Genomic DNA, 23,844 nt, shown 5'->3' with positions numbered 1-23,844 from the left:
AATTCAACAACATATAATATGGATGCTATACCAAAACCAATGTTTTTTTTTTTCCAGGAATGCACAGGCTGTATAATATGCAGAAGTATTAGTGTAAGCCATCACTCCAACAAGATAAAAAATATCTATTTGATCATATCAACAGATGCCAAACAATTATTAAGAAAAATCCAACACGTATTCATGATAAAAGTTACCACCAAACTGGGAATAGAGGGGACTTCCTCAACTTGATAAACATGTATAAAATACCTAGAGCAAACCTACTTAATGGTGAAAAACTAGATTCTTTCCCTCTAAGATCAGTAACAAGGCAAGGATATTCCCCTCTTACCACTAGTAAAGATTCAGTACTTAAGAAGAAGTCCTAGCTAATCCTCTAGGAAGGGAAAAGAAAAGAAAAGATTTACATATGGGGAAGGAAAAGGTAAAACTGCCTTTGTTCAGAGACAACATGACTATGTATGTAGAAAATCCTAAAGAAACACGAAAAAAACTCTGGGAACTAGTAAGTGATTACAGCAATGATTCAGGATGCAAACTTCATGTACAAATATCAATTACTTTCCTATATACCTGTGTTCTATGAAAGAGAGAAGAAAAAGGCTGACAAGTCCACCTTGATGAGAAATGGCTTCTTAAGGGGACTTATGGACAGAAGTGTGTCTTGGGAGGCTGAAAAATTAGTAGATCTCCACAACCCCACCTCCAGTGAGACCTGTTTTGGGGCCCAAGAAGCTGGCGGGTAACTGCTGGAAGCCCACCCAGGAGGAAATGCTTGAAAATCATAATCCTATCTCTAGAGCAGATGAAGGACATTCATGGGTGTACTTAAGGGTGTGACCAGACAAAAAGAAAGAATATGAGAGGGACCTGTGCTCCAGAAGGCTTCAGGCCACAGAGAGCCATCAGCATGGTGGGTCTGCCCAAGATAGCATTGTTCACACTGCCAATGAACAATGGGAATTTGAAATTCAAAACAAAATACCATTTACATTAGTGCCCAATCTAACAAAAAGTGTACAGAATCTCAATTCGTATAAAACTCAGCTGATGAGGAGCCCGGGTGGCTCAGCGGTTTAGCGCCGCCTTCAGCCCAGGATCTGATCCTCGAGACCCAGGATCAAGTCCCACGTCGGGCTCCCTGCTTCTCTCTCTGCCTGTGTCTCTGCCACTCTCTCTCTCTCTCTGTGCTCTCTGTGTCTCTCATGAATAAATAAATATTTTTAAAAACTCAGTTGAAAGAAATCAAAGATGATCTCCATAAGTAAATTCCATGTTTACGGACAAGAATATATAATATGATCAAGATGTCAATTCTTCCCAACTTGGTTTATATATACAACACAACCCCAACCCAAATCCTAGCAAGTTATCACATATATATGACAAACTCATTCTCAATTTTACATGAATAGGCAAAAAAAAAAAAAACAGAACAGCTGACACAATATTGAGAAATACAAAGTCAAAGGACTGACACCAACCAATTTCAAGATTTCCTATAAAGCTTCAGTAATAAAGACACAGCAGTATTGGTCAAAGAACAGAAAAACAGGGATCCCTGGGTGGTGCAGCAGTTTAGCGCCTGCCTTTGGCCCAGGGCGCGATCCTGGAGACCCGGGATCAAATCCCACGTCGGGCTCCCGGTGCATGGAGCCTGCTTCTCCCTCTGCCTGTGTCTCTGCCTCTCTCTCTCTGCGTGTGTGTGACTATCATAAATAAATAAAAATTTACAAAAAAAAAAAAGAACAGAAAAACAGATCTGTAGAACATAACAGAGCTCAGAATAAAACCCACACGAATACAATCAACTGGTCTTTGGCAGAGGAGCAAAGACGATTCAGTGAAGAAAGGCCAGTCTTTTCAAATACTGATGCTAGACAACTGGATATTCACATGCAGAAAATCTTTGAATCTAGGCATAGAACTTATCCCTGTTCACAAAAATGAACTCAAATTAGATCACAGAACTAAATATAAAGACAAATCTGCACAATTCCTGGGTGACTTTGAGCATGGCAAGGAGTTTTTCCATGCAACTCCAAAAGCCCAACGTATGAAAGAGAAATTGCAAGGTTGGACATTATTAAAATTAAGAACTTCTGTTCTGTGAAAGAAACCGTTCAGAGAATGAAGAAACAAGCCACAGACTGGAAAAAAAATATTTGCAGAACACGTATCTAATAAACAACACGTATCCACAAAAGACAACTGTTAAAACTCAATGATAAGGGAAAAACACAACTCCCTTAAAAATAGGCAAAAAATGGAAAAGACACTTCTGTAAACCTAAGACTGTTCTAAAAAGAAGTCTACTATTTCAAAGGTATCTAATGAGAAAACTGTCCAAAGAATCCAAAAAGACGTTTCTGCAAAGATGATACAAAAATAGCCAATAAACACACAAAAAGATAATGAACTTCATCAGTCATCAAGGAAACGTAAACCACAGCAACAAGGAGGTATCATGTCCCACCTTCTTCTAGAAAGGTGAGAACAAAAAAGTCAAACAAAAGCAAGTGTTAGCTAAAACAAGTGTTGGTGGGGCACTTCAGCGGCTCAGTTGGTTACACAGCCGACTCTTGATTTTGACTCAAGTCATGATACCAGGGTCGTGTGAGATTGAGCCCCAAATCAGGGTCTGTGTTCACAAGGAGTCAGCTTGAGATTTCCTCTCTGCCCCTCTCCCTCACCACTGCCCACCTCCCTGCTCGCTCTCTTGCTCTCTCTCTCAAATAAATAAAATCTTTTTTTAAAAAATAGGGTTAAAAAAAATAATAATAAAAAATAAAAATAAATAAAAAAATAAAATAAAAAATAGGGTTGACAAGCATACAGAAATCAGAAGCCTCACACACTGCTGGTGAGAATACAAAACAGTGGAGCCACCTTGGGAAACTGCTGGTTCTTCTAAGTGTTAAACACAGACTTAGCACTTAACCCAGCAATTCCGCTCCTACATACATGGCCCCCAGAAATGAAAATATGTCCACATAAATACCTGTATGTGAAGGTTCCTTTTTTTTTTTTTCATTTTGTATTTTTTTTTTCTCCAGGTGGGGTTTTTAACGGTCACTTTCCCACACTCTGGATAATTTCTGATCCCACCACAAGGAGCCCTTGAATTGGCTAATGTGAGAAACTGGGAATGAAGACCCCTTTTAACTGCCATCTTGCCGAGGGAGTCTCCTTTTTTTTGGAAAAAAAAATCGAAAGGTTATTGCGTGAGCCTGGATGAATCCCACTCTCAACCCTCCACGGTCCGACCCACCCCATCTCACCTCATACCCGTTTTTGGCAGGGAGAAGCAGGAGTACGTGGTCCCGAATTCTCCTCCTTCACCTTGTTAAACACTAGAGGGAAAGCCCGCCATGAATGGCAACGATTCACCTTCAAGCTGCCTCCCTTCATCCAACGTTAAAACCCTTTGCACATAAGGCAACGTGGAAGCTGATGTTTTTACTCACCTCGCTGTTTTAAAGCACCATTATGAAGTCAGGTTGTACAGTAATTAACAGTACCTTTTATATATATCTCATATCTGTCATTTATATATATATACACACACACACACACACACAAACTGGAAGAGGTAACAGCAGCTTATAGAAATGGATCTTCTTCAAGGTTTCCTGTGTGGTAAGCACCTGAAATACTGCATAAAAGGGTCTTGTGTGATGTGTCTCCCTGCTGCTCACTGGGCTCTGTTCTGCATGACCAGGAATGGTGCTGGCAAGAGAGCTCAGCGGCTGGAAGGAAAGTCTGCTGCTGAGCGTCACTATTTTCCACCCCCTGCTTGTGCTCCTATCTGATCAGGCTAGAGAAGACAACAAAACATACATAGTTAGAAAAAACTCCAATATATAGATTTCTGTAGAATTTCCTTTTTTTTCCCTCCTGTCCTTCCTCTGCAAGGTATTGTTGCTATGTCCTATTACTGGTTTTTGCTGCAATAAACCCTCTTTGTTTCAATCACAGCAAGAAACAAAAATCCAAACAGAAACCCCTCTGAAAAGAGTAGAAAACAAAAGGTTTTACCTACAAAAAGGGGAGGGGGAGACAGGAGGGACCTTGGTTTTGTTTTTAAAAAGGACTGAAGATTAACATTGAAAAATCAGGAGATGATGTGCAACCCTTTGTGCAAGGCAAAGCCCTCTGGTACTTCCGCCTCTGGTTTTGTTTTAAATTTCCTTTTTCTCTTCTGCGTGCGGATACTTCTCTCCATCTTCATGTTGTCAGTGTTTTGCTGTGTTTTGTGTTTTCTTGTTTAACTTTGTGTCACTACCTCAGTCTGCCCTCATGTCCCTTACACACAAACAAAACATTCCTTCAGCAGAGCAAAGAGGTGGCGGATGACCGGCACGCTCCACGACCGGCCCAGCAGTCTCTGCGTCGCCAAGTGGCTCATGTTGGAGACATCAGTATAGTGGACAGGGAAGCCAAACACCCTTTCCATTTTAGTGCACCGTAAGATGTCCTCTTTCTCATTCATGAAGACGGGGACATGCTGGTCTTTGCCCTGCTTTATGGAGTTCGACCTAGTAGTAATGGTCCTCACTTTGCTGAACTTGGCTATCCAGCCGTGCTCCAGACACTCCTGCAGCTCCAGCTTATCATTCACAGTGGATGCCAATGGCCTCCTGTTCATACCAGGAAGGTTCCCCCAGAAGTAGTGGGCCCTGTGTGCAGCTGACACTTCTTTGGCATTAATCATCATAGGGTTGGACTCGAGAATTCGCGAGATGTCCCTCTTGTCACTAATGCCCATGGCCACCACATTCTCAAAGAGCCGGAAGAAGGGGCGGTCATCTCCCTCCTTGGGCCGCGCATCATGCAGCAGGTGGTAGAACTCAAAGAAGAGCCGGCCAGTGCCCTCGTAGAGTCCTTTATGGGCAGGATTGATGATGGAGAGACCATTGCAAGGACTGCCCCCAATCACCAGATCCAATGGGCCCCACTCCTGGATATGCTTCTGCGTGACGCTGCAGACGTCCCCAACATACATGATCTTCCCCACCGTGATGGAGTCCTTGCACACCTCGGAGGCGATGTAGCAGTCCACCTGAATCCCCAAATCCTTCAGCACCAGAAGCCCTGTAGCAATTCCATCAAATAGAGACAGCACCCGGATGGGCTTCCTCTTCTCAGCTGGGACAGGCAGGTAAACCTTCATAGGGTCAAATTCCTGGTCGTGGCTGTTGGTGAAGAACATCTGGAGCCATGAGGGCCAGTCGTCCCGCTGCCGCAGTAGCCCGTAAGTGCCCTTGTGCCCACACATGTAGCAGTTCCGGGGGTCCTCCTTGATGGCTGCCAGGTGGCCCCCAGCCCCAATAAGAGATCCACACCCTCCACACAAAAACACCTGCAGCAGTTATTGTTCCCACACATGAGCACCTTGCCCCCCACCCCCCACAGCAAATGGTGTGGTAGGACTGGTAGCTGTCATCATCATGGTGATACGTATGCACACTCCAGGAAGCAGTTCTTACAGTTTTGGCACATTTCTCCAACAAAGAGAGGGTGTTCCAGGGTAACGTTGAGGCTCCCACAAGAGATGCAAATGTCCTCGATGTTCTGGCACTTCTGCCGCACTTTGTACACCAGCTGCTCTCTTGTGCGTTCATCAATGATCTTAGGCTTCTCAGTCGTACTCTTTCGGGGCTTTTTGGCTGGGGGGGGTGGTGCATAGGCAGCTGCCTCAGGTTCGACCCACATGTCTGTGTAAACTTCTTTGTAGGGGTTCTTCTCTTCTTTGGGTGGCTTCAGGCCCTTGGGGCCAGAAGGCTGGAACCCTCCGAGAGACCACTCGATCATCTGTTTGTTCTGCACCTCCACGGACTTGGCAGTGTCGCTCTCATCGCTGTCGTGGCACGCTGGGAACAACTTCCCCGCATGGCTACAGGCCACCTGCAGGACTTCATAGATGGCTTTGCGGTACATGGGCTGCTTGTTGTATGTGGCCTGGTGGAAAGCACTGCAGAAGGAGCTCAGCGGCATCAACTTCTCAACACACACCATCAAGAACTTGCCATCTCCAAACCACATGACCCAGCGGGTGCCTTCAGCTCCTCAGCTCCGGCCTGTCATCCACCAAGACACAATGCGGCCTGGCCACCAGGAGAAGCCCCGACGTTTCCCCCACACCAGCTCCCCAGTGCCAAAGCCCCGGCCGTCCTCGTAGGCCAGCTCATCATTGGCTGCTTTGGTGGTGTTCTTGTCCCCAGCATCTGCCCCCACGGGCTCAGGTGTGGTGGCCACAGTGGGGGATGCAGGGTTGGTGGGCTGCTGCATTGCAGGAGGACTGGCCTCCTCCACCTTCTGAGACTAGCCAGACCCCTGGTTTTCTTCCACAGCATTCATTACTGCGATCACCTTGGCTTTTCTTCTCAGCCCATAAGGCCACGTGCAGCCCCTCTATGTAAAGATTCTTAGCAGCATTATTCATCATAGGCAATAGGTAGAAATGACCCAAATGTCCAAAGCTGGATAAAGAGGTTAACAAAGCTGGTATATCCATAAATACTACTGGGCCATAGAAAGGTATGAAGTATTGCTACATATTATCATGTGGATTAAGCTAAGTGACAGGAGCCGATGGCAAACAAATCTACCCACCATATGATTCCATTTACATGAATTGTCCAAAACAGGTAAATAGAAACAGAAAGTAGATTAGTGGTTGCATAGGGCTGGAGTGAGGAAGGGTCAGAGGATGAAGGATTAGCGGTAGACAGCTACATGAGACAGGGGTTTGTTGGGAGGAGATGAAATTATTCTAGAATCGTGGAGGTGGCTGCATCACTTTGTGCGTACACTTCACATCCTTGCACATATACTTGAAATGGGTAAACTGTCTGATATATGTCTCAATAAAGTGGTTACAAAGAGTTACTATCTAAATGTTGATGACACCCCAATCAGAGTTGCGAGATTTCACAAAAGGAAATATAAAAAGACAGCACAGTTCATACGTCCACTAAAAAAATAAATAAATAAATTACTGTTTCTCTTAAGTTCAAATTAAACTGGATGCCTTGTATTTTATCTGGCAACCCGACTCCCAAGTCTATTACCTACAACCTAGAACTTACTAATTATCCTCAAGATCCACGTATCCAACTACACAGTAGGAAGTTCTACTTGGTTAACTGCCAAATAGCAAATGAACATAAAACTAAAATCACCTTTCTTATGAGAAGATATTCAATTATGTCAGAAGTGGTAGGTCAGGGCTTGTGCAGGTCTCTGGAGCCCTCTCTCAACCCCCGATGGCCTGGCATCAACAATCTGGTGGTTGGATTAGTGGATGTGGTGTCTAGGAGCTGAGGTTTAACCAACACGGGGGAGGAGTTTCAATATGTTGAGAAACATCACCCTGATGGTGAGGGCAGGCTGAGCATCCAACTCCCTTTCTCAAAACAAAAATCACTTTCCTTCCCTCACCCATGGGTTCATTGCCATTGTCTTGACCTGGAAATCTCCAGGCCCATCCCATCTCTGTAGCAACTAAATTTTACTTCTGAAAAAAAAAAAACCAGTCTGATATCATCATTCTGCTGCTTTAACCCTTTCAATATACTGGCTCCTACCATGGTCAAATAAAGTCAAAGCCAATTAAGAAGAGGTCTCTACCTGGGCCCCTGGGTGGCTCAGTTGGTTACACCCCGACTCCTGGTTTGGGCTCAGGTCCTGATCTCAGGGTCGGGACCCCGGATCCTTCACAGGGCTCCACACTCTGTGGGGAGTCTGCTAAAATTTCTCTCTCCATCTCCCTCTGCGCATTCTAGCACTTGTGCGCATTCTCGCATACGTGCACATGTGGCTCGCTTTCTCTCTCTTGCTTGTTGACATACTTGAAAGTGAACAGAATGGGTCAAAAGACACACTTGAAGTTTGCGTGTGATAGAGGCTGGGAGTGGGGGGCAGCTAGTAAGAAACATAGAATGGACTAGAGGGGCACAGTAAACATTAAAAGCACATTTTACAGCAATTACAGAAAGATCCTTGTAATAGTACACATGCTACTGTGCCACTTAAATGCTAGCAACATCAATTTGTTTACTCATTGCTTTTCTAAAACCAGGATATCAGTGACTATGCTTCCTCGCCACTTACTAGTCACATTTACTTTGAAAAACCACCAAGCTTAAAACTCAAGAGCTAGTGTAACTAAGACTTTGAAAAAAAATTAGTGTCCTTTTCTTAGTAGAAATAACAACCACCTATCACTACTTTTTGGTCTTTCACGTGCTATAATTTAATACTAAATGCCTGCTTGTATTTGCCTAACCTATGTAACTATCAAAGAAAGAAGATCTCCACTATTGTATTTGAAACTCACAAACCACCTTGTTAACATTATAATTTCCATTTTATAGGAAGGAAACAGTGGCCACATTACAACTAAATAGAGACACACATGCATGCATTGTTTTGGGCATGTCTGTTTAATGGTTAAGGGGTGCTGATGAACACAACGATACACAAAGGTACCGTGGCAATTCCATAAAAACTAAATCAAGCACTCTAGTCTTTACATGTATTGTTAGGAAAATGCCACATCTCAACTTTTTCATTTCTTGAGAGTTGCTACTGCTTGAGGCAGGCAAATTTCAGCCAATTTGATGGGAAAAAATGGACTAAGATTTCTTCTAGCCTGTGAAGCAAAAGCACATTGGAAGTGGCTGATTTTCAAATACTATACATCAGTAACATCCTTCTCTCGTGACAGACAACCATAGCAAATTCACCTGAGTTTGGTTTTGGTGCAGATAGAGCTAAGGCACCACAGGTATCAATTTCCTACAGACTCAGGTAAGACTCACATCTTTTTTTTCAGCTTGAGTTAAATGAAAAAAAAATGCAATTCATATCTCCAGAAGCAAAACTAAGCTTCTTAATCTAATTTTACTATTTTAAGATTTCTGATCACTCCCAGCATTGCTGTGTGGCAAGACCTCATTTCTGGTGGCTGACCATTTCCATGGCATGATGCTTTACCAAGAACCAGCTCCAGAAACTCTTTTTCTTCGTTTTGAACTTTCATGTATTTATACACAAAATACCATTTCAATGGCGTTGTGGGGAAAAAAAAAAAAGCAACTTCTTCAAATTTCAGTTGACCTTGTCAAAGGTAATTTTCGTTTACTTACTTATTTATTTATTTACTTATTTATTTATTTTTATTTATTTATTATTTTTTACTGGAGTTCAATTTGCCACCATATACCATGACACCCAATGCTCATCCTATCAGGTGCCCCCCTCAGTGCCCATCACCCAGTCACCCCCACCACCCACCCACCTCCCCTTCCACCACCCCTTCTTCGTTTCCCAGAGTTAGTAGTCTCTCATGGTCTGTGAGATATTTCTGATATTTCCCACTTGTTTTATTTCCTTTCCCCTTTATTCCGTTTCACTATTTTTTATATTCCCCAAATGAATGAGATCATATAACATTTGTCCTTCTCCGACGGACTTATTTCACGCAGTGTAATACCCTCCAGTTCCATCCACATGGAAGCAAATGGTGGGTACTTGTTTCTAATGGCTGAGTAATATTCCACTGTATACATAGATCCCATTTTCTTTATCCATTCATCTTTTGATGGACACAAAGGCTTCTTCCACAGTTTGGCTATTGTGGACATTGCTGCTATAAATTATCAGAGAGCAGGTGTCCCGGCATTTCACTGCACCTGTATCTTTGGGGTAAATCCCCAGCAGTGCAATTGCTGGGTCGTATGTAGGGCAGATCTGTTTTTAACTCTTTAAGGAACCTCCACAGTTTTCCAGAGTGGCTGCACCAATTGACATTCCCACCAACAGTGCAAGAAGGTTTCCCTTTCTCCACATCCTCTCCAGCATTTGTTGTTTCCTGAACAGGCCAATAGCCAGGGAGTAAATTGAAGCAGTCATCAAAAACCTCCCAAGACACAAAAGTCCAGGGCCAGATGGCTTACCAGGGGAATTCTATCAAACGTTTAAAGAAGAAACCAGGGAAGCCCCGGTGGCGCAGTGGTTTAGCACCGCCTACAGCCTACGGCCTGATCCTGGAGACCTGAGATTGAGTCCCACGTCAGGCTCCTGAATGGAACCTGCTTCTCCCTCCTTCTGTGTCTCTGCCTCTGTCTATATATGTCTATCATAAATAAATAAATCTTTAAAAAAATAAAGAAGAAACCATACATATTCTACTAAAGATATTCGGAAAGACAGAAGGAGATGGAGTACTTCCAAACTCATTCTACGAGGCCAGCATCACCTTAATTCCAAAACCACACAAAGACCCCACCAAAAAGGAGAATTATAGACCAATATCCTTGACGATCACGGATGCAAAAACTCTCAACAAGATATTAGCCACTAGGATTCAACAATACATTAAGAAGATGCTTCACCATGACCAAGTGGGATTTATCCCCGGGATGCAAGGCTGCTTCAACACTCGTAAAGCAATCAATGTGATTGATAATATCAGCAAGAGAAAAAAACACCAACCACATGATCCTCTCAATAGATGCAGAGAAAGCATTTGACAAAATACAGCATCCATTCCTGATCAAAACTCTTCAGGGTGTAGGGATAGAGGGAACATTCTTCAGCATCTTAAAAGCCACCTATGAAAAGCCCACAGCAAATATCATTCTCAATGGGGAAACACTGTGAGCCTTTCCCCTAAATCAAGAACAAGACAGGGATGTCCACTCTCACCACTGCTATTCAACATAGTACTAGAAGTCCTAGCCTCAGCAATAAGACAACAAAAAGAAATAAAAAGCATTCAAATTGGCAAAGAAGTCAAACTCTCCCTCTTCACTGATGACATGATACTGTACATAGAAAACCCAAAAGACTCCACTCCAAGATTGCTAGCACTCATACAGCAATTTGGCAGTGTGGCAGGATACAAAATCAATGCCCAGAAGTCAGTGGCACTTCTATACACTAACAATGAGACTGAAGAAAGAGAAATTAAGGAGTCAGTCCCATTTACAATTGCACCCAAAAGCCTAAGATACCTAGGAATAAACGAACCAACCTAAAAACTAGGGAACACTTCTGAAAGAAATTGAGGAAGACATAAAGAGATGGAAAAATACTCCATGGTCATGGATTGGAAGAATTAATATAGTGAAAATGTCAATGTTACCCAGGGCAATTTACACATTTAATGCAATCCCTATCAAAATACCATGGACTTTCTTCAGAGAGTTGGAACAAATTATCTTAAGATTGGTGTGGAAAGGTAATTATTTTAAATTAATGTGGCTATGAACTGCTGCCATCCCTAACCTCAGAAAATATATTCCTTCTAATTTTTGTTGTGACCATTCATTACTCAAGCTAAATTCCAGCTCATGAATGTTGTCCATAAGGAGCCTATACCTTCCTGCTATTATTTCATATTCTTCTTCTAAACAAGGGCAGGCATACGTTGGCTTCATTAGTGCACACAGCCAGATCACCACCATTAAGGGAAATCATCTAGGTATTTCTGGTAAAATCTTTAACAACTTCCATGCTCATCACGGAACAAGGCTGATTTGTTCTGCCTTGCAGAAGGCAACAATTTGATCTCTGGTTTATGAGACAGCACTCAAAATGTTTTTCCATGTTTTCCCACCAAGAGAATCTGACATCAGCATGGTTTTTACCTTTACCAGTGAATGCAGGCTTTTCTCACCAAACATATCCCAGAGGAAGGTCAGGTCTTCCTGGCTGTCCACACGTGGCCCCAGCTGGACTGGCAGAACAGCCAACAGCTCATACAGACCTAGAAAGTGAAAAATAAAACACAAAGCGTAATCATAGAGTGATCTCATTAATTTCACTTAAGGTGTGTGTGAAGGATGGCTGGAACATGTCGTTTTTACTGGATCAGTATTCTGGACCATCAAGCAGAACGCTTCTCCGCGGAAGCCAAGGAACCTTTTTGACTTTTACAGCCCAATCAAATATGCAGCATCAACAGGCTAGCCTAACCTTTCGTTTGTCAACATTCTCCAGGCATCCAAGTGGACACAACCCGAGGCAGAAAACGTGTACAAGCTTTCAGAGGAAGAAGAAAACTAAATTGTCACTACTATTGTCTCAGTGTTAGCCAAAGATCAAAAGGAGTCATGAATAGGAATAACTTCCTTAGAAGAGCAGAAAATTGATAGAGTGGCCCATTAAAAAGGTTTTGTGGTTTCCAAAGAGTTCCTAATGATATATAGCTTCAAAACCATTTGGGTTATCTACATCCAAATTCAAGTTCCAAAAAGCTAAGGCCTACTAAACCATACTTGGTGTTGCTTTCTTGTAGCTGCTCATTTTTCAAAAGCAACAACCACAAGCTACACAGAACTGAGTTTACCTTTAACTCCAATCTGAGCATATGCCGTAACCTCTGAAAGAGTTAAGGAAAAGGATGCAGGTTCCTCGGGGCCCTCCTCACTAGAAGCTTCTTGGGGCTAGACAGTAGTGCCCTGTTCCACCAGTAGCCTGTTGCAGAAACCCTCCCACCTCCTTTGGGGGCCGTCAGTCCTGTCCAAGAACTGTTACGACAGTGCCTGCCCGGGGCCTCTTCAGGGAGGTGACCTAGAAGTATCAACTCTCAGCACACGTTTCACTTTCCAGTGGGATTATACAAGGTAAAAAAGGAGAAACTTCCTTTTATTTCTGTCTGCTGTCTACAAGAGCACCGAAACCTCCTGGGATCTATGACACAGGAGCATGTTGTAATTCCTGCTCTGAAGAAGTGCTGCTGTTCATCACAGGGACAGCTTTACAAGATATGTAACTAAAAGAATCGTAAATTATGGCCTGCTGATTAGTCTATTATCTTCCTAAAGTATTATCATATTCTGATAATCAGTGATCATTCACCAAATGTATTCATTTTCCCTTGGAAAGTTGGATCTGTAACTTGAGACATTAAACTCAAACATTCCTGGGATTGCATGTGGCCATAAAGATCTATTCTACTTTAGGGGGAAGAAAATGTCTCCCTATTACATTCTAAGTATTCTTGATGATTTACACTTATTCCCTTAAAAACCTGGCATCATGCCTAACCTAGCACTTATTGATGATTTCATAAAAATATTTGTAAGGTGTCCCAAATAGTCTGTTTCATATGTAACTCAGTGAGCTTCAGCTATTGTTGTTATTATTAGTTATTCATCATGACTATTATTTTTTAAAGATTAATTTATTTTACAGAGAGGCAGGGGACAGGGGCAGAGAGAGACAGAATCTTAAGCAGACTCCACGCTCAGCATGGAGCTTGACACGAAGCTCCAAATCATGACCCTGATCATGGCTGGAGCTGAGACCAAGAGTCAGACACTCAACCCACTGCACCAACCAGGAGTGTCCATCGCTACTGCTATTGAAAAATCAAAACTCTGAGTCAAACAGACCTAGAGTCAAACCAGGTCTATACTTCATTTACCTCCCATAACTTACCTCAGCCTTCTTTCCATCATATGTTCAAAAGAAACGGTAATCTACACATGTAGTAAACTGGACAGGAAAAAATACACAAACGTATGCACATACACAAGGTATGTAAAATCTGAAAAAGCCTAAGGGACTACGTTAGTGGCGATGTACCCACATGGTTACCATAACTATGCGAGATGAGGAAGCAGGGTCAAGTGTACACGGGATCTGTATTATGTATTTCAACACATGAATCCACAGTTATCTCAAAGTACAGTTAAAGCAAGACAAGTGGTGGTTAATATGACTGTTATAAGAATGCAAAAGAACAAGGCACATAGTCCCGTGGTTGGCACAAAAGAGGCATTTGATGGATTTTTTAAAGATTTTATTTATTCATGAGACAGAGAGACAGACAGAGGCAGAGACATAGGCAGAAAGAGAAACAGGCTCCATGCAGCGAGCCCAAAGTGCTACTCGATCCCGGGACTCCAGGATCACACCCTGGGCTGAAGGCTGATGCTTAAGCACTGAGCCACCCAGGCGTCCCTGATAAAAAGGTTTTAAAAATTGGGCAGCCTGAGTGGCTCAGCAGTTTAGCACTGCCTTTGGGCCAAGGCTTGATCCGACAGGATCAAGTCCCACTGTGGGCTCCCTGCCTGCTTCTCCCTCTGCCTGTGTCTCTGACTTTCTCTCTGTCTCTTTGTCTCTCTCTCTCTGTGTCTCTTATGAATAAATAAAATCTTTAAAAAAAGAGTTAAAAAAAATAAAGTGACTTCTTAAGACTTCCTCAAGTGGCAACTGCCCCTTACTAGAATTCTGTCTATACCTTTACTCAACTTCACTTCAAAAAGTTTGGTTCTCTAATGAAGAACCAAGAGGAGCAGATGAATAAGCATCCGCATAAAACACATAAAGTGAAAGATCCCTATAATTTCTAATCTGTGGATAAAACCTGAAAGGAGTCTGGGGGACTAACCAAATAGCAAATCACTTCGAGATTGATGACATATGCCTTATTATCTAAATTAAAATAGGAAACACAGGGACACCTGGGTGATTGAGAAGCTGAGTGTCTAACTTTGGCTCAGGGCGTGATTCTGGCCCAGGATCCAGCCCCACATTGGGCTTTTTATGGGGAGCCTGCTTCTCCCTCTGCCTGTGTCTCTGTGTCTCTCACAAATCAATAAGTAAAATCTTTTACAAATAAAATAAAATAGAAAACACATATAAGAAAATCAACTTCTGAAGATGATTTTTTAAAAATTATATGGCCCCGATATTTAAGCTGAACTACATTCCTTTTTAAATCATAAACAAGGAAAACATTTAGAAAGCAACAGATAAGCTCAAGGAGATCACAAAAACCAACCTTCACAGGAGACCTATTTCTCCTCTGGCTCAGTGTCCTTTACAGTTTATCCAGGTGTGCTTTCAATTCATCTGAGTTTGAAAGTGAACGGCAAGGAACAGCAAGGTAATTCATTCCAAGATTGAAAATAAAATGATAGCTACAGGAAATTACTCCATCAATGCTAACTGCTTCTGTCACTTATTCTTTGGTTATGAAGGTAATGTGGAAAGGTCTAATATCCATAAATCATTATGATGCTTTATACTTCATTTTGAAAACAATCCTGTCTTTTTATGTATTTCATCAGGCCTCGTTCCGACACTAGCGTATCTGTCAGTTTTTAGCACTGTCAGCAACAGACCTAGCTGATTTGTCTTTATTTCTCCAAAGCATTCCTCCTGCCTGTGCCTTTCTCAGAACACTAGTAGCTGACAGTTTCTCTCTGCCCAGAGAGTTCTAGCCTCAGACTTCTGCTACTGTAGCCACCCAGGTAGAACAGAGGACATCCCCACGCACAATTTTTTGAGCAGGAGAGTGAATGCAAATCAGCACAGTATCCGCATAAGGTCCTCGGTGACAGGACTTTTGGAAACATTTGCAGCGGCTTCTGGTTTTCACTCCCAGGATCTCACACTTGTGTCTGTGCCAGGAAGAGCTCTGCTCAGGACCGGGCCCAAGGGAGCCGGGTGGCAGGGAGCTCCGAAAGGCACACTTACATCATCAGCCAAGACTGCTGTGCTGTGGAGGATGGGCACAGGGTTCTACTTCTCATAGTAGTAGAGCTTTTCATGAATCTAGAAGAAAAACAAGAGTATACAAGTTCACCTGCTAGCAAACAGTGAGATAGTTGAAGGGTTTTCAGCACTGCGAATAGAAACAGATCCACTAAACCTCAAAAAAAAATTAAACGTTTCTATAAATCTGTAGATAATAAATAAGTGGGCTTATTTCTATGGTCCAGTCTGATTCTTCTTTAAGATTCTCATGTCAATGTTCTATGTTTAAATCAAAGTTTTTCTAATTGCGACATCATTGACATGTACCACTGTAATACTTTTTATATGTACAACATAATGATTTGCTGTATATATATATTGCAAAATGGTTACCACAGTAAATTTAGTTACTATCACCGTACATTGTTACATGAGATGTCAAATGGGGGTAAAAATCATTATCAAATAGAGCCCACATAAAAGCTAAACCTTTTTCCCTTGAATAATTATGATAGTTTTCTAAAATATGTAACTTCTAAAACATATTGCTTCAGTACTTTAAGTATCAGTTGTAGTTCATATCTCTACTAAAAACATACATGATGATTAATAAGGCGGCAGCCACTTGGGTTGGTACGTGATAACCATTAGAAGCAAGGGAACTGGCGTGGTGTGTGCCCTCCTGAGCATGCTGTTCCTTTCGCTTCGTCTTTTTTTTCCCCCAGATTGTCAACCTTTCTCCCAAATTCAAACTTCTAAGAAACAGAGGGAATGCTCCTAGATGAAGACATTTCTCAGAACTATTGAGCTTAGATAACTTTCTGTCCTGTAAAACAAGTAAAATTATACTATCAGGGAATAATTGGGTCCTTTCTTTCCCAACATTACCCAAGAAACAACAAAGGTGAGAATGTATTTTTAGTGCACTAGAAGACACATGGAGTTCCTTAAAAAATCTGCTTTAACAAATGCAAAACTGTTGGCTTTTACGTTTTATCTACTTCAGCTCTTACACAGGTGCCTTTAAAATGTTATACTTGAAAACTTACTTGAGCCTCTTCTTACTTACAGTTGAAGAAATTACCCCCCGCACTATATATATAAAACAGTTGCACCGCAGAATTTCCAGTTTTTAATAGGTATCAAGTAATACACTCAGAGGTATCAGGCCATCTACTCTTTAAATAATAACTGGCGATGGTTCCACACATAGAAACAAATGAGTTGGGACTTAAAACTCAGGCCACCTGGCTCAGTGTCAGAGCTTGTCGTCACTCCACATGCCTACCTCTCAGATTAACATCTTGTCTGCCTTTTCCACGGACCTCAATCATGGCTGGACGAACAGGATAGAGAGAGGCTCGCAGATATGTGACAAATAATACTGGCTGTTTCTAATGACTACGGGATTAGGAATGGCTTCTCTTCACCCCTCCCTGTCTTTTTTCTTTCCGACAATTCTTAATTTTTTCAGATGAATTTGTATTGATTCTGTACCATAATTACAACTTAAACATTATATGCCCCAAATAAAGACATTCTTCTCCACTTCATTTCCTTCTTCTGAGGGTCTTTTATAAACAAGGAGCCCCTCTTTCCACATCATCATCTTTCCATCTTCACCCAAGTGAGTTGAGTGCGTACCCCTACCCTGCCAACCCTGGGACGTTGTATTGTATCAGGAGTTTTTAAATGCTCTCCCAGAATTTCCAAATGCTGGTAACCCTATGATGATATGTGTTTTACTCCAGGACATAATTTTAAATATGAAGTTGGTATGAAAGTAAAAATTACTTCAAGTAATTAATGTTCAATCTCACAAAATATTTTCTACCATATGTACCAATAGTGTTTTCCGGGTGTGACCAGGTAATATGGGAATTCTATTTACAGAATTTATTTATAAATTTCCAAATACTAGCCATCTCATCGTGGCTTTCCCAAAAGGGGCCTCACTTGGCTAGATATTTTGGTCACTTAATGTGCCGTGGAATCCATTGATGATATCTTACTGAGACTTTCCTCATTAGTTCTCGCAACTGAAGTTGGCTTTTTTTCTCCTGGTCTTGTCTTTATGGGGTCATAATATCAGTGTTACACTGCTTTCGCTTTTTTTTTTACACTGTGGAAAGTTTCAATCTTTTTCTATGCTCTCAAATCTCAATGCCACTAAAGTAATCTTTTCTTTAAGTGTTTGATGGCATTCCCATGGGAAACCAGGAGGATCAGATACATTATGGAGGGCAGCTTCATCCCCCAACTTTATTTCTTGTGGGTGGTGTATGGAAATTTCTCCATTTAGGTTTTCTATCTCTTCCTTTGTCAGTTACAGTAAACACCGTTTTCCTACAAAATTACTCATTTTTTACTGGCCTTAAAAAATTAAATGAATCTGACTCAGTTGGGGGATGGGGCAGATGGCAGAGGATTAGGGGTCCTCAAGCACCTGGCCCCACCAACTTACCTAGACCAGAGACCCCTTCTGGATCTCCTTCAGAGGTGGCTCGTGGCCCCTGCAGCCCCCAACCATCCCCATGCATCTCCTCGTGTTCGCAGGCTGCTCTGCCAGCACTCACCATTCGGGTCCTTCTCACAGTAGCACTGGTACTTGCACTCCACCACGTTCTCCAGAAAGGCCTTCACCTGCTCCTTGTCCTCGAAGTCCACCAGGCCTGGCACGGACCCTGCTGGCCTGGCAGAGCTCAGCCTGCCTCTCTGCATGCCTGTGGCATGGTCACGTGAGTAAGTGGAAGGCCATGGCCTGGGGCGGAGCCTCTGGCTGGAGCCTGGGCGAGGCTGGGCAGGGCTGGGCAGGGCGTGCCCCCAAGGTCTCTGTGCTGGTCTCCCATTCAGGAAGGGAGTGCACAGTCCATCTACCTTTGAAGACCCTTGGCTGTTGCCACACCTCTTGCTTCTCTGGCTCCTTCCCTCTAACTGGTGACAGCCTCTCTGCAGCACTTCTGTGCCAGCTTTATGCATCCCAGCATTACAGGATCCGTGGTCTCTCATGTGGCCCATGGGCAGTTTCCACTGGCAACTTAGCACTACTGAAAGAAAAAAAATCAATTAACATTTTTATGCACCTGGATTTGAAGTTGCAACAGGATTATTATTTTTGCATAATTGTTTTCATAAGGCTGTGCCAGTGCTGCACAGGCTAAGCTTGTCAGAGCTTTGCTATTAACCTTCGCAGCATTGCTTATCACCATTGTGTTTGGAAAATTTCTACTATACAACTATAATTATCTCAAGTCATATATTCAATTAACTAAGATAGGTAAAAGACTTCAAATTAGTTCATAAAAGCCTAGTCATTGAATATAGCAATACAGAGGTGTCTGGGTGGCTGACTTGATTAAGCATCCAACTCTTGATCTTGGCTCAGGTCATGGTCTTTGGGTCATGAGATTGAGCCCCATGTTGGGCTCTGGACTCAGTGTGGAATCTGCTTGAGATTCTCTCTCCTCCTTCTACCCCTCTCCTCTCTCTCTCCCTCTCTAACAAATGTTGGGAAAATAAAGAAAATACTAATATAAACATAGAGGTTCCTATCTTCTGAATATTTAGGATCTAATTCCCAAACAATCCAAGGTTACAGGAATATAGACATTATGATATTCACCAATAAACTGACAATGTTCATACCAGCCCTCATTTAAACATTTCTTCCCACCTAATACATGCCCTCTATGCTGTCATTGGTTTTTACCTTGGATGCCATTAACATGACTGCAAAAATACAGGACTTCACAGGGCTGATGAAAATGATGACGAAGTGATGCTGGTGGTAAACAAGCCTCTGAAAGAGGTCTGCTAGTCAGCAACTGAGAAAAATGTAACATATCTGACAAAACTCCCCACTTTGAAAGGGAACAATCTGAATACCGAACTTTAAAAATGAACAAAAACCAAATACTACTGGAGAAACTAAAGTCTTCAAATATTTTTGTTAAACTGCCCTTTTAACTGGAAAAGTCAAAGTGCTATTATAAAATGTTGGCAGCAATATTATGCCAACAAAGGAAAATTCAGCAGGATACAATGCATCCATGCTAAGAATTAGCAGTTACAACTGTAACCTACAATATTCTTAATTACATTTCAAATGTGGTCACATTTTATATTTCCTGTTCCTACATAAAGTTCTGTTCACTTCCCCCACCATTTTCTTGCTCTTTTCGTACCTGTTTAATGCAGATTAATTGTAACTGGCCTTTTCCTACTATGTATTATTACTAGATAAATGGACCACAGAATAACAACATCAACAGAGAAAGCTAACAGGGTTCCGACCTTCACTGAGAGTGAATCTAGCTATGCCAGAAGTGGAACTGAAAATGCATTTATTTCACAAAAACAACCAAAAAAAATAATAAGCCACCCAAACAGTGTCAGAATACAAAGTACAATAATAAGAATTAGGTTTTCTTTATCCTGAGAGCTAATTTCCCCCACCTCCAGGGCTTTGTCGTTTAAGAAATTCCGTTATACAGTGTCATGAAGCCACCAAATTTCTCCAATAATTTTTAAATTAAGGACATCGACCTTTTGCCAATAAACTGTTTCCAGAGAAAGCACAAACTAACGCTTTCTAGGATAAAAACTGATAGCCACTAAAAATAGAGATGAAAACAAAATAGACTATACAGGACAACTGGATTCCTACATGCACAAGAATGTAGATTCTTAGATCCCTATTTCACACCATACACAAAAAATTAGCTCAAATTTTAAATCAAGGGGTAAATCCTCATAACCTTGGGTTTGCAAAGAGATTCTTAGATATGCTACCAAGAGCATAAGCAGCACAAGATAAAATGGACACTGATCTTTATAGAAATTAGAACTTTTGTACAAAGGATACTATCAGACAAGTGAAATGATAGCCTACACAAGGGGAAAAAATATTTGCAAGGCGAAAATATGATAAGGGTTTAATATCTAAAATATATAAAAAATGCCAAACTCAACAACAAAAAGGCAATCAGATCGCCAAAGACTACCTGAAAACATGCTCAACATCATTAGTCATTAGGGAAATGCAAATCAAAACCACAATGAACTACCACTTCATGCCCACGAGAATGGCTATAATCAAAAATTACTCAGTGTAACAGGTAGTGATGAGGATATGGAGAAATTGGAACCCTCATATAATGCTGGTAGGAATGTAAAATGGTGCAGACTCCACGGAAAACACTTTGATGGTTCCTTCTCACAAGCCTAAACAGAATTACTATATAAGCAGGCATTTCAGCTGCTAAGTGTCTACCCAAAAGAACCGCAATCGGGACTCAAAACAGATAGTTGTACAGCAATGTCCATTGCAGCACCATTCACAATAGCCAAAAGGTGGACACATGCAAGTGTCCATCAACAGACAAATGGACAAACAACATGCAGTGTATACACATAGTGCAATGTTATTCAACCATGAAAGAGAAGGAGATTCTGATACATGCTACAACATGGACAAACCTTGAAAGCATTGCATGGAGTGGTATAGTTACAAAAGGGCAAGTACTGTATAGTTCCACTTATGTGAACTATGTAAAACAGTTAAAATATAGAGACAAAGCGTAGAATGGTGGTTGCCGGGAGCTGGGGGTGGGCAACAAGGGAAGGTAGCGCTTAACAGCCACAGAGTTTCTGTGTAGAGTGATGAGAAGGTTTTGGAAATAGAGAGTGGTGACGTTTGCACGACATTCTGAATATACCTAATGCCATTACATTGTACGTTAACATGGTAAAAATGGCAAATTTTATACACGTATCTTACCTTAAAGAAAAACTGAAAAATAAAAGCCAACTACATGTACATTATGAAACATTGTACTCCTTACAGCTAAAAGAGAAATCACACCACTGCCATTAAGATTATACAATGAGTCTCAAAATGAAAGACAAAAACTACATAATGAATGAAAATTATTGGCAGAATTCCTGTATGAGAGGACTGTTGCACATACAAAGTTCTGTACAATGCCATGAGACACAACATATTCAGCAACTTGTTTACATGGCATTTCTGTAAAGACTAAGATAATAATCACAATAAGATGATATATTAAACCTTTTTAAATGAAGTTTATTTTTATCTATTTTTAATTCTTTTTCCCTTATTTTTTGTATATTTGTTATTGGGCTTCGATTGGCCAACATATACTACAACACCCGATGCTCATCCCGTCAAGTGCCCCCCTCAGTGCCAGTCACCCTGTCACCCCAACCCCGGCCGACCTCCCCTTCCACCACCCCTTGTTCGTTTCCCAGAGTTAGGTGTCTCTTATGTGCTGTCACCCTCACTGATATTTCCCACTCATTTTCTTTCCTGTCCCCTTGAATCCCTTTCACTAGTTTTTATATTCCCCGAATGAATGAGACCATATGATGTTTGTCCCTCTCCGACTGACTTACTTCACTCAGAATAATATATTAAATCTAACAGACGACAGGGTAACAAATAGAGAATTTGCTTCCGTATCTCCCTCTAGATCTGGTCTAGTCTGATTCACCTGCTTCTTTTGTGTATAAATTTCTGTCACCAATTAACAGTATTTATTGAATACATACAGTACAGTACAGTCACTGCAGGAAAGTCTACTGCTATTACCCACTGTAATAAATAAAGCCATTCATTTGAAAAACTCAACAAAAGGAGAAATGACGGTTGGGCTTTTTGTAATAGCAAGAGTACGCAATGTAGCAGAGTCACTGGCTAACATGTAGTAAGTATGCTAGCAGATATTTACCTTACAAGAAAACTATTAATAGAACAGAAGTGAAAGCCCACCTCTAAGAGCTACTGTGAGAAATGCCACTAAGTGATTTTCCTGTTTAAAAATGAAAAATCCAGGGCAGCCCGGGTGGCTCTGCAGTTTAGCGCCAGCTTCGGTCCAGGGCCTGATCCTGGGGACCGGGGATCGAGTCCGACATCTGGCTCCCTGCTTGGAGTCTGCTTCACCCTCTGCCTGTGTCTCTGCCTCTCTCTCGCTCTGTGTGTCTCTCATGAATAAATAAAATCTTAAAAATTAAATAAAAATTAAATAAAAATGAAAACCCATTATTACATGAAGACGACTTTTTGCTTCATTCATAAATACTTGAGGAGCAGTAACAAGGACAAGAACAAGTGTCCTGGTTTAATTTAAGAATGAAGCTCTATGTACTGATCTCCCCCCAACAAAAGTTGTATCCAAATGCCAAATCACACGCTGCTTTCTGTTCACACAGAACAGCTTGCGGTCAGCCACATACCTAATGAGCTTGATTTGCTATGGAAGAGAACTGTAAAAATAAAAACATGATCCATTCAAAACTCCAGAGTATACCTCATTTTGGAAGCCATTTGAAGAAAAAAGAGCAAGTTGAAGATGCTGATTTTCCATGATGAAAAACACTCAATATCAAAAGGGAAAAATAATTCATGTTTTAAATGAAATATGAAAACAAAACATTTGTAGGACATTGGCAAGGCCAATAAAGTCCATTCTAGTTACTTCAAAGGGCTTCTGCAAGTGGCAATATTGCAGTGATATAGTCAAAACCTTTCTTCTTTCGAATCTACTGCTTTAAGAATGGAACTTCATGCTTTTGATGTTGGAAATAAAGGTTAACCAGGTTTCTTAAGATGAGCCTATGGTATAAACAATTTGAATGTTGGCCAAACATTTTTTTTCTTTTTTTTTTAATAAATTTATTTTTTATTGGTGCTCAATTTGCCACCATACAGAATAACACTCAGTGCTCATCCCATCAAGTAAGTGCCCCCATCAGTGCCCGCCACCCAGTTACCCCCACCTGCCACCCACCTCCCCTTCAACTACCCCTAGTTCGTTTCCCAGAGTTAGGAGTCTGTCATGTTCTGTCTCCCTTTCTGATATTTCCCACTCATTTTTTCTTTCCCCTTTAATCCCTTTCATTATTTTTTATATTCCCCAAATGAATGAGACCATAAAATGTTTGTCCTTCTCCGATGGACTTATTTCACACAGCATAATACCCTCCAGGTCCATCCACGTCGAAACAAATGATGGGTATTGGTCATTTCTAATGGCTGAGTAATATTCCATTGTATACATAAACCACATCTTCTTTACCCATTCATCTTTCGATGGACACCGAGGCTCCTTCCACAGTTTAGCTATTGTGGACACCGCTGCTAGAAACATCGAGGTGCAAGTGTCCTGGCATTTCATTGCATTTGTATCTTTGGGATAAATCCCTAGCAGTGCAATTGCTGGGTCCTAGGGAAGGTCTATTTTTAACTCTTTGAGGAACCTCCACACAGTTTTCCAGGGTGGCTGCACCATTGCACATTCCTACCAACAGTGCAAGAGGATT

At 41.6% G+C, this 23,844-nt stretch overlaps 1 protein-coding gene and 1 pseudogene across 13 annotated transcripts in view; both read right to left on the bottom strand.

The window, feature by feature from the left end:
- LOC140629751 (B-cell lymphoma 3 protein homolog) overlaps positions 1–23,844 on the bottom strand; it is a 78,251-nt gene that overhangs the window by 39,573 nt on the left and 14,834 nt on the right. For 5 of the 13 annotated variants that reach the window (XM_072819324.1, XM_072819321.1, XM_072819322.1 and 2 more), the window contains 2 exons: positions 18,078–18,548; positions 11,661–11,779 (listed from right to left, as the gene is read on the bottom strand). In XM_072819324.1, the coding sequence (XP_072675425.1) occupies positions 11,661–11,779; positions 18,078–18,519 (561 nt within the window). In that variant the 5' untranslated portion in view covers positions 18,520–18,548. Of the gene's footprint in view, positions 1–11,660; positions 11,780–14,803; positions 15,611–16,100; positions 16,328–18,077; positions 18,549–23,844 lie in introns of those variants that run through there. The other 8 variants (XM_072819323.1, XM_072819327.1, XM_072819332.1 and 5 more) reach the window with 7 other exon arrangements.
- Positions 4,310–11,654, bottom strand: LOC140629749 (DNA (cytosine-5)-methyltransferase 3A pseudogene; annotated as a pseudogene).

The sequence above is a fragment of the Canis lupus genome, unplaced genomic scaffold, assembly GCF_048164855.1.
Source record: "Canis lupus baileyi unplaced genomic scaffold, mCanLup2.hap1 Scaffold_109, whole genome shotgun sequence".
Taxonomy (NCBI): Eukaryota; Metazoa; Chordata; class Mammalia; order Carnivora; family Canidae; genus Canis; species Canis lupus.
This window is presented reverse-complemented; position numbering and strand designations above follow the sequence as displayed.